The sequence below is a fragment of the Epinephelus fuscoguttatus genome, linkage group LG18 (genome assembly GCF_011397635.1).
Source record: "Epinephelus fuscoguttatus linkage group LG18, E.fuscoguttatus.final_Chr_v1".
NCBI classification, from domain to species: domain Eukaryota; kingdom Metazoa; phylum Chordata; class Actinopteri; order Perciformes; family Serranidae; genus Epinephelus; species Epinephelus fuscoguttatus.
The window spans coordinates 21,818,881-21,830,851 of record NC_064769.1 but is presented as its reverse complement, the minus strand read 5'-3'; the positions used below and the strand labels follow the sequence as shown (position 1 = coordinate 21,830,851).

The following is an 11,971-nucleotide window of genomic DNA, read 5'->3' as shown; positions in this document are numbered from 1 at the left end:
TAGAGAGTCTTCATCAGAAGATTTTTAACGACAGTCAGAGTGCCTTGGATGCATTTTTGGACTGCCTGCCTGTACTATGGACTTTTACACTTGAGTGAGCTGGCCAGTCGTTGTTTTTTATCTTTATGTGACTCGCTGCCCCATCCTTGAAGAGCACCTGATTTTTTACAACTAACTACACAGTGCCTTAACCCAGTGCAGCACTCCCTATTTTTTCTCTCACACTCTAGGGTTTTATTGTTACAGCTTGTCGCTCATGGGGACTTCTGGACAGTATGACTGTACTACTTGTGGCCCTGTTACATCATACTGTAGCATTTCTCATCATACTGCACTTGCCACTTGTGGCCTCACTCACTGCTGTTCAGCAGATGTTACATATGTAGGCTCCACCTAAGAGAGATTCTGTATCATTAATAAGAAGCAACCATGCATGAATAAAGAGAACTGGATACAGCATTGAAGGCAGCACCCTGTTCATTCCTGTGAAAGTTGCTCAGTGATTTATGAAGCCAAAAACATTCAACTGCCACGTATGAAATCACCTGGATGATTGGCACTGCTTCTGCATCATTGGGCCCATCAAGCAAGCGCATGAGAGCCTTCAACCAGCCAAGCCAGTAATTTCTGGTTAAGCACTCTGATAAATTGAACTTGGATGAAATAATTTAATCTTGCACACCTAGACTTTTAAAATGTTACCTGACTGAAGGGATCAAATTCTGACAGCAAAACAAGTTGTTTTGCAGGGATTGTGATGTGTAAAAAAATGTATTTACTGATTTCTCAATGTAAGTCTATGGGAAAAAGTCTTTCTGAGCAGAATGGTGTCATGTGACAGACAAAGCTGTAGTTCCACTGTTTGGCCACTCCAACCTCAGGGGCTGAAAAATGTAGCCAGCACAGAAGTGCCAAAAAAAAATGCAGTTTCTCAAATGGCCACTTGAGGCTGGCTCCAGAAACGAGTCAATCTCCATAGACCCTTATGTTAAAATGTCCAACTTTACAGCAGAAATAAACATGTTTACAGCCCGGTACAAAACACAGTTTTGGTCTCTGTAGCCAATTTACCTGTTGATGACAAATGTGCAGGGGTGAATTTTTATATTACTAACCCTTTTTAATCTTATTAAGGCTTAAATTGTGCATAATAAAGGGTATGGTCACTTTGAGTGAAAGGTGGGTACAGTCCATTCACAAGTCACTACTACAGGGACAATGTTGGTTATGTAACATAATAACTATGGCCTAATTTAGGTTCACAGAGTAGCCATAGCTGTAGCTCACTTGGTGAAGTTTAATTGTAACATTTTGGTCACCTATTTTTATGGTTGCCTGTTTTCCACTAGTGCAATTTAGCATTAGCATTGTCAAAGTTAATCAAGTAAGTCTACTGCAAATGCACCAAGCTAACCAAGCTAGCAGCTAGCATTAGGGTTAGCTCCACCCTCTCATGTAAATGTAGTCACTTCTCATCACTTCTGGTTCCGAAAATCCAAGATGGCTATGGCCAAAATGCCAAACTCAAGGCACAAACCAATGGGTGACGTCACAGTGGCTACATCCATTATTTTATACAGTCTATGATTATTACCCAACAAGGTGGCTCCGTGCTGTATATGGGTTCTGTGCAAATACCTATTTTTAACACCATTTACCCTACTGTAAAAGTTGCACAATGTTTTTAAAATGAAGTTGTGCTTCACTGGAGTCAGGAGCTGTGGTCTCTGCATCTCCGGGCATAATGAAAGAGGTTCATAAGCCTTGCATCATTGGTCGCATAGATTCCTAAATATTTTGGCATCTGCGTGTGTGTCTCACTGTGACCATAAATGACTTTCTCCCAAACTGGAAGCAAAGCATGATGGGAAAGTTTGGGGGGCAATATTAGGATTGTTCTAGGCAGGATAATGTCAGATAGACCCCCAGGCTTATTGCATAAACAAACACACACACACACACACACACATACAGGCATGATTACACAAAGGGACCATCATTCTCTCCCTAAATCTGTTTTCCCCCACCCATCCCCCATTCTATCCCCCTCTTTCTCTGTCGTTCCCTCCGGATCACAGCCGACTTTACGGCGTCTGTGTTTGCTGACACATCAGTAGCGGTGGCAGAAGGATAAGTGTGCATGTAAGAGAAATGAGAAGGCACAAAGAGAGCGAGAGAGGGTGATCAGCAATAATAGAGAGCAGTGCGACAGACTGGTAAAAGAGCGAGAAGGCGTAAAAGATGGAAATGAGCAGAAAGACACGTAGGGAAAGAGAAGATTATCGAGCCTCACATGAAGGCCAGAGACACACACATCTCTGTTTTTGCCTCAGGGACTAACCGTCTTTATTACATTAACCAACACAATATCAGTCTGTGCCTTTCTGTTCTGCTCTCTCCGTTTTCTGCTCAGATCCAAACCTTTCCCTTTGCGGAAAATGAATTCAATGGTTTGACATCATGAACAAAATTTAATCCAACACACATTCAGGGTACAGCACATCTGATGACGAGCTTTCCCTGGAATTCACAGGAACTTGACATGTATTGAATCATCCCTACATGACATGAAACGAGATGAACTAATGTACAAATGAGGCTGCATCTCCCATCAGTCCGGCTGTCCATCCATCACTATCCATATTACCTGAAAGAGTAATAATACCAAAGACCATTTGTCTTAGCTGAGGCAAGGTGTGGTCACAAGTGTGCCTTGTTGCCCCTTGTAACCACACCTAAGTGATGTCACAGGGCTCTGGAGTACACCTGTGCATCATTCCAGCAAGGTGAGAAGTTAAACCAATGGAGGTCAGCAGAACCAAGCTTTTAAAGGGGTGTTAAGGTAATCACTCGTGTTACACGTTCTCTCATGTACCAACCCCAGACAGGATCCTATTTCTTCATACTCTATGTCTTGTTACTTTCTTTAGGTTTTCAGTCCAACTAAAGACTCCACCAACCATCCATAAGCCTTAAACTGCAGACATGTTGAGTTGTCATAGCAGGAAAAGCACAGGTGTAACTAATGACATTCACAACAACTCTGTTCCATTTAAGTGTCACAGTAAGGGCACGATAACACTTGAGCGAATGCAGGCGATTGATTATTGCCTGCTGATGCAATACTTGAATGTGGGCCTTGCCAGAAGTTATGTTCATAAAAAGCTAGTGTGCTGCTAACAAATGAATGTTAGCTAGCTTGCTAATAAATACTGCGAAATATGATGTTATTGGTACATTTTCTACTTATATTCACTGTCTGTCTCTTGACTCACTGCTAACCGGGTCCGGGTAGCATTGCTGTTGTGGGGTAGTTTGTATTTTTCACGGCCAACATCATCACCGTTTCCTCAAACAGTGGTTTGTATGATATCATGCCCCATGACTGATGTTGCATACTTAATGTAACGCTATGTAGGTTAGGTTTAGGCTAGGAAACATGGTGACAACGTACTTTAAAATAACTCAAGTTCACTTGGTTTCAATCAGCAGTCTCCTGGGGTAAAGTCCTGTGTTGTTTGACATATCCATCACCCCTACCTGCCTCTTTACAGAGACTTTGTATCTTCATACTACTTCCTTCTTAACTCCTGTCAGAACATTTGTCATGTGATCACAGCCTTCCTGATTACATGTGTTATACAGGAATTAGTGGCTCATGATTATGCAGGTTATACGCATTATGGCACTTTCTTTTTTGTGGGTAAACGTATAGTGTATGAGAACAGCCTGATATCATAGAATACTGGTTGGTTAGACATGGCAACAGTCAGTGTTTTCTCCACCTTCATCCACTCGAAAATGACAGCCAGTGGCAGTCAAGTGGTGTCAACCACACATCCTTCTTTGATATTGGCTGAGGCTGTGACTTTGCTGGGTTAAAGTCCACCAAAGCTGAACTTAAGATGCGGATTTGCTTTGCCATTGGAAGTGATTTTTTTTTGCCCCTTGGCTCGCATTAAATGGAAATGAATATTAATTCTGTGCATGTGTGACTGTACCCTAATGCTGAACCCAGTTGAGCAGATTTAGGTCCGAGTTGCCCCTCCCAACAACTGTGGGGGTGTTCCTGATTCGAAGTTGGTCTGAATTGATTATCTGCCTAAATGATCCTGTGGTGTGCGGGGCTTTACAGATATAATCTTAATGTTAATGACTAGAGCCAGCAGCTGCACCCAGACTTTAATAACAACACCCTCAGGTGTTCTCAGGTGTTGCTCTCACGATCCCCTGCCTACAGAGAGCACAGATAGATAACACCTCAGCACACAAGACGACACCACAGAGGTCATCACATTATCTAACGTCTCTCCGATGATGACAGTCTGCCTCCATGTTTGTTCTTAAATCACATTTGGTCATAGGAGTTTCTGTGAGACCCCAACTCTGTGGAATCACCAGTCTGAAATTGTTACGCATTAACGGCAAGTGTGTGGTCCTCTGGGTCTTGACTGAATTGTTTGGTGTGTTTTAACAATTCAAATATATATTTTTTTAAATTGTCTCTGGTCTCACACGTTTTTAGATTATTTTAAGATTTGAAAATCCTCTAGTGCCTACCAGGCATTAGTCATGAGAAGGCAGCTTGCACAGTGTCAGGACCCTGAAACTGAAGCAGCTAAATAGAATTGAGCCGTCATTGATTTCCTTTTTTACAGCTGGGCTTTTTCTGCCTGGACATGTCAAAATGTCTTCTGTGAAAAAGACCTATTAGAATCTGTAGAATCTTCATAGCATATTGCTGGTAACCCCTGAACTACACATCATACATAGACTTTTTATATGATGGTTTTATTCTGCTTTGTTGGCTTTATGTAGCGCACTCTGTGACATTGGTTTTGAGAATTGCTGCAGTGTACAAATGCACTGCATTATTACCAGAAACAAAAACCCCACTATCATAACCTTTAATATTTGTTTTCAGTCTCTCAGACGTCTGAAAATATAGTTATGTGTTTGCACCTTTTAAACTTTACCTAGATTTTCTACAAATCTTCCTTCACTTACATTGTTTTGCTGTGATTTCTGATTATGTATAATGTCAGATGCCCTATTTGTAATCCTTTTCATGCTGTATTGATTCCTAAATGTGTGTCGGAGGTGGGGACAGGCTGAACAGCAGCGCTTCATTGTTTTTTAAATCAATTAATATCCATTTGTCCACTGCAGCTCACCTGTTTGTCATGAAATACACACACACACAGACAAGCACACACTTTTCTACAGGGGCTTTACTAACCTTTAAAACCAACCTGAATGTGTCCCTCTCTTGTGTTTGAAACCCATAATTGACAGTTTGATTAGGTCTTCTGCAGCCTTAGGCGGTGGCTTAAGGAAAGGGCCTAATGCATTAATGCCTTGTTTATGCCTCCAAAAGTGCTTGCTGCCCAATAAATCCGCTTTGAATCAAATACCAAACAAGCCAGGTGAGAGCTATAGTGCATGGGATAGTTTTTGTCAGGAAATGTACAAGAAAATGTTTGATACATGCTCACCAAAGACAAAAAAAAGAGACAGAGATGGAGCAAGCAATAAAGTTTAGTTAGTCTAAAGCAGATTGTCGTTGATAATGTCCATGGTTGAATTTGGATCAATTAGGGGCTGGCAGATGTGCAGAATCATGGTTGACCCCAGGGCTTAAAGGATACAATCCAATTTTCCTCAACAAATGTAATACCATTAGGGTGGATAAAAACAGACAACTCACAAGGGAGGAGTCTCTTAAAAACCAGAGAGGGGGATGAGACAGAGAGAGACAGAGCAGTTGCTCAGAGGAAAGAGAACAAAACCCACAAGGGCTTGGAAAACAGAGAAAACTTAAAGGCTGGAAAGTTAGTGAAACTCAAAAGAAAGTCAAACTTTTCAGGAAATGAGGGCCTGAGAGGATAGAAAACATGGGAAGAAAGGAATAAACAACCTCACCTGACCACTGCGGGGGAGATATTGAGTCCACTGTGGCCAGAAAGCAGAGCAGAGCTGACAAGGCAAACAAAACCAGTGAGTGCTGGAGTTTGAAGAGTTAGAGCTAATACAGATGCATTGATACAGCAGCGCTGGAGAAAACTTCCTGGATTGAACTCCACATCAACTTTGACTGAGGAAGCCTGAGAGACGAAAAAAAGGTCAAAAGAAAGAAATCAGCCCTTAGAAATTTTGCTACAACGTCAACACCAGGCTATGAGAATCTTCAACAGGAACCTTCGCCTTCAGGACATCACCATCATGTACTTCACCGCCCTGGCTGCTCTAATGGTCATCTTGGTGGCTTCATATCAGGGGCCCACTAATGCCGTTGACGTGTCCAGCCTTAAATCAAACCCCTCCAGCCCTCTCCCACCTCTCCCCATGCCTTTCCGTGTGCCCCTTGACCCACGTGGGGACCTCCAGCTAGCCTGGAACATCAGCTACGCCAACCAGGAGGTGTACATGGAGCTGAGGGTCGCAAAGCTCAAACACGGCGTGGTCCTGGGGATGTCTGACCGCGGGGAGCTGACCAACGCTGACCTGGTGGTGCTGTGGGACTCTGGAACTAATAGCTACTTTGGGGTAAGTGGGTATCTGTTTAATGTGTCCCCCAAATTATTGAATTTAAAAGAATTTGGGGAGTTAAATCTATAAAAAGTCAGACTGACACAAGGCTTGCCGCGAGGAAGGTGTGCAGTTTCTAAAAGCAGAGGGTGTAAAATGAAATTATTTCACCGTCTTTCTATTTCTTTCTTCCTGTTTCCTCTCTGTGTTCACTTGTCAAATTTTATAAACGCACAGGGATTACATGAAAGTCCTTAAGGAATGGAGGTATCCCTCGTCTTGTCTGTGGTTTCTCCGGGGCGTGACATTGGTGTTTTTGCTCGAGGAGCGGGCAGACGGCTCACTTCACGATCAAATAGTCACAGAGGATGTTATCGGCCCCTGCTAATTGGAAATCACTCAAACTGCACTAATAGCTGGGGTTCTTCTGGGAATTATTAGCAGATATTAGCATATCAAAATTGAATCCTGCGCTGATTAAGATGTGCCAAATGCCTCATTTTCATTTTGCCACTAACAAATGCAAGATTTTTTCCCCAGAAATTTCTTGAACTTAACCATTTATCTTGTCATAGAAATCCCACTCACCTTCCTTTTCATTAGCATTTTGTCCATGTAAAAACAATAATGAGGAACAGTAAGCGGGGTGAATAATAATTGCAGCTGAAAATGACCTAGTATGAGTTATGATTCTTTTCCACCTACTTTATCTGTGTCATATTATCAACATAAGAACCGAGACTGTATCTACCAACATCTGATTGGTCATGCATAACGCACATTCAGACCTTGAGGAACTTGTTAGCACAGAGCCAGCTCCTGGTTTGCCAGAGTTACTGTTGTGTGCCTGATGCGCACTCTTGCCAACTCGCATTGGGTTGTCTTGTCACTTGTTGAATAGGCTAGTGAAACTGTAATGTAAAAAGTTGTTTATCAACATAATGTTTGCCTTAACCCCAAGATTAAACCCAAAATAGACCTCATGCTTGATTATAACTTCAAACAGAGATGATTTATTTTTTCCATATTTAATTTTTTTAGTTTTTTGCTGCTGGCAAGGCTACAAACTCGACTAGACTTCCCTGCAGATTTTGAAATGACTTTAACCTGCCTGCTGATAAATTCTCAAATTGACCATCATAAGGTTATATTGGAAAATAAGTACAACTAAATACTACTAAAATATATTGACATCTGGATGGGAATAAATGATGTCTAACAACAAAAATCTACTAAGATGGAGGGTTCCGTATTCTGATATCAATGCAATATCTTGCGTCATGTATTAGTCAGTCTAATTCTCCAAGTTTAAGAATAAAACTAGTGCATACCATGACACTAAGACCAACTTTTCATTTTCATTAAATAGAAATAAGTCAGTATTTTGGTACTGCATTCTTGCTCGCCAAAGCATTGACTGCTACTTCCTGCAGGGCCTCGCCCATCCGGATGAAATACCAAATTATCAGGGAGTCCTATTGATATCCATGGGATAAAAATAGCCATTTTATTTAAACAGAGAAGCAGCAGTCAACTCCATTTGTAAAGTTTTATTGACTTATTCAGCAGAGATAAAACATAAAAATGAAATCTCTGCTGTGAATCTCCACTGTAATTCGATCTGAGACAAGAGAGAGCATGCAGGACTCCAGAGGCCACTCTGTCTACTGGGTGGTACATAGCTGAGTGAGGATGGTGGCACATACTTGTGTTTCATAAATCCCTGAACAGTCTGTCCCAGGTACATGTGTTGCTATGACTGTTTTCTTGTTAAATCGTTCTCCTCTCCTCTTTCGACTGGCTTCCTCCCCTCGTTCCATCTCTGTCTCTTCCTTGAGGAGGGCAAAACTACCATCAGAAGAAAGGTCACTGCTGATCTATCTCTCTGTTTCCCGCACTCTCTCTGTCTCACACACACACACACACACACACACACACACACACACACACACACACACACACACACACACACACACACACACACACGTTCCTCCTTACAAAGCCAGGCACATTTTAGATATGCTCTAGTTCAGAGACTCCTAAAATCCCTTTTTAAATCAATGTATTCAAATCAGGCCTTGGAGATTTGAATTTTAAGACTTTGTCTTTACATACCAGAGATATGGAGACAGAAGTTTTTCCTTTCTCTCTTTCTCTTCTTTGGTTCTTTGGTTACATGACTTTGTGCACATTTTTAGATATATGCTATTCTTAGTATGCCAATTAGGTAGATGGTAAAATGAGAGAAACATAGGGACAATTTCTAGTGAGTGATATGTAGTTTACAGTACTTACATGTGAACCAGACAAATCTGCAAGCTAATGTTTTATTTGCTCTGACTGATGCGTCTGGTCGCCCTCTGCTTTGGACAGCAGTAAGCTGAGACGTGCCGTGCCAGTCGCAACTGTTTATTTAATATGGGGCGTGTTTGAGCCATAGATCGTAAAGAGGAGCATCATTGAAGCATTTCTGAAAACAACCAAGATGGTTGCAGCTGATGAACTTTCTGCTGAAGCCACAGGAGCTGGCGAAGGTTTAACATACCAGCTCATAACATGTCATCTCATCTCATCTCTGCACGCTGTAGTCTGTTAATAGTTTTTTCATGGCATGATTTTTTTCTCCCACACATATTGCCAAGACCTGGCCACTGGACACTGAGTCCTCAGTCACAAGTTGATAACCTGTTAAGTCTTGGCAATCCAAAATAAACAGGGATGTTCCAGACTAATTTGCAACTGCAGTTTGGGGGGGGGGTTAATAGCTGACAGTCTCTGGAGACCGTCAGGATTTCTCTAATTTAGGCCCCTATCAGGACCTAAATCTGGACAGGACCTGCAAATTACTAGATAATATATCCAGATACAGATCATATGTTAACACCAGGTGTAAGAAGGGAACAATACTGGAGTCCCACTGGGCATGGATCCCTTCGAGAACAGCTGATGCAAGTTCCAAGATGTTCCTGAGATTTTCACGTCATCTTGTCATATAGTGAGAATCAAGCTGCCATGCAATGTTAAGTATAACCAGTAAGACTTATTAGAGGCCTTGTTTGGACTCCCAGCTCCAAACTATTTTTTGGTGTATGCAGACTGATTTTAGAAAGCTGATTTCAAAGTGTCTTTTGTGAAACGTTACCGTATCCCTGAAGCAGAGCTTTTTCAGCTGAGCTGAGGTTGACAATGTCATATAAGATATAATGATGAATAATTTTAAATATCTCTGGAATGCTGCATGCGAGAACTTATTTAATTTTGTCCAAAAGCTAACTTAAACCATTGCACTGTTCCAACGAGGACTCAGGTGCGATATTACCCCTATAACAAGCTTTGTAATACAGCCCTGAACTGCAGTGGTTTTTTGGAGACTTGGAAACCCTGAATGTTTTTTGTGATTATTTTTCAATTATTCTGCAGTATGTTGAAAAAAATCATTGTTAGTCTCCATTTCTCCTGCGTCAGCATTGGAAAACTGTATCACCAGCGTAGCTACATAGTTACTGATGCCACGCCATTACCACAGCAACCCATGCAGATAAGTTGGTGCCATCTGGACACACAAATCCGATGTGATCACTTGTAATAGTGTGGACAGTCTGTTGTGAAGATCTAATCTGAGGAACAAATCTAATGTGCCTGCAGTCTGAACGCAGCCAGTATGACAAAATGGGTATATCATGTGTTATAGTGTTATAAGACACACTTGGAAAGATGTAAAACTACCCTTTATCCAACATACAGTATTTAAGGATCCCAATTCACATTGAAGCAGACATGACAGTCCATTGGAGATGCCTCGCTACACCAAAACCAGACCTAACTGCCGTCCGTACCCTTAATCTAAAGATAACTACAGGCAAGACGCCAACTTTATACATAACACAATTTCAAGGAACTTCAGAATTTTTTTTTGATATGATTCTTTCTTTGAGGCATCCGCAGTGGTGGTAGCTAGTGTCTTCTGTACACACACATGTAACACACACATAACACACTATATACTGCTTATTTTTTTTTAAATTTATATATACTTATTTTGAAAATGGTTGGCCTCAGAATCTTTTGCAGTTTGTGTAGAACAGTTATATAAGAGGGACAGAGAGGGAGACAGAAATACAGAGATGTTAGGTGCTATTCTGGACAGATATGAATGTGAGAAACATAACAGAAGCAGATAGACTGAGCTGTTGCAAAGCCTCCTGGCAGAGATGTGGAGTCTTGTACACCGGGTTGGGAAAGGTTTCACAACACGAACCGCCGCAGCTTCACTGATATCTTTCTAACGGTTGTAAAATAATCCAATAACAAACCACGAAAGTTGCGTAAGTTTGCATTCATTTTAAAAACTGTTTGAGACAATCAATAGTAACTACAAAACACATAATTACTACAAAGGGATACAAGATGACCAAGCTGCATTTAGTATGTAGGCTTTAGTGTGTAATTGGAAAATTTACACGCTGGCATTTACACTTGGGTCAAATGACTCTGCAGGAGTCACGGGTATTTATCTAGTCAGGCTCTGATTGGCAATGATGAAAATATGGCACAAAGGCAAACAAGCTGATTTTAGCCCCTTTATCAACAAGATGTAATCACAGGCTGCCACACTATACTACCTGTCTCCACTTAAGCAGCACTCAAGCATTGTTCCTAATTGTTCTGCACAGAGATAGAACAAGGGAGTGAATAAGTGAGAGATATAAAGAGAAGTAACCACTGTAACATTGTTACTGGCCTCTTTCTGCTGTTCACCAACCTGTTTTCTGGCCTGTCCGTGACAATAATAACTGGCAATGGGAAAGGAGTGTATAGCGAATTCTTAGCAGGATTTCTGTGTTTAAAAAACCCGGGTCACTAATTTTAGTGATAAAAGGGTGTAGGAGCGAGGGTTGGGCCTTTCACATATCTTTGCCCAGGTTCATTGTCTCATAGTCAGCCCATGGAAAATATGGAACCTGATGGAATAATGTAACATTTTGGATTTTGATACATTTCCTATTTTATTTTGAAGTACTAACCTCTTGTGTCACTGCAAATCTTGGGTTCTGACATTCATGTGGATGCCACCTGACACGCTCCACCCACCTAAACACCAGTGCAGACCAGGCACTCCCCAACATGCCAGTGGCATTTCCCAGTAGCTGTGACCCCCCCCCCCCCCCCCTTACTACCTTTTTGGACCTTTTTGGACTGAAGTAAAGACTGTGCCATATTTTGAACACTACTCTGCCTCCTGTGTGTTTCCTGTATTTGAGTCTGAGTTTTCACCAGGGTCATTACAAATAATGCAGCTGATCACACAGACATTCACTGATGGTTCTAAATCAGTAATTTCAGACCTTTTCCAGGGTATTCCAAATGGTAAAGAAACTACCACAATCTATTGGAAAATGAATTTAATAACAAAATTCAAGTCAGCAGTGTGTCACACTATCTT

General features: G+C 41.4%; 1 protein-coding gene across 1 annotated transcript in view; it reads left to right on the top strand.

Moving 5' to 3' along the window:
- Positions 1-5,741: 5,741 nt before the first annotated feature.
- Positions 5,742-11,971, top strand: part of dbh (dopamine beta-hydroxylase (dopamine beta-monooxygenase)) — a 26,027-nt gene continuing 19,797 nt past the window's right edge. Inside the window, exon 1 of the mRNA XM_049603965.1 lies at positions 5,742-6,546. Within this exon, the coding sequence (XP_049459922.1) occupies positions 6,178-6,546 (369 nt within the window). The 5' untranslated portion in view covers positions 5,742-6,177. The remainder of the gene's footprint in view (positions 6,547-11,971) is intronic.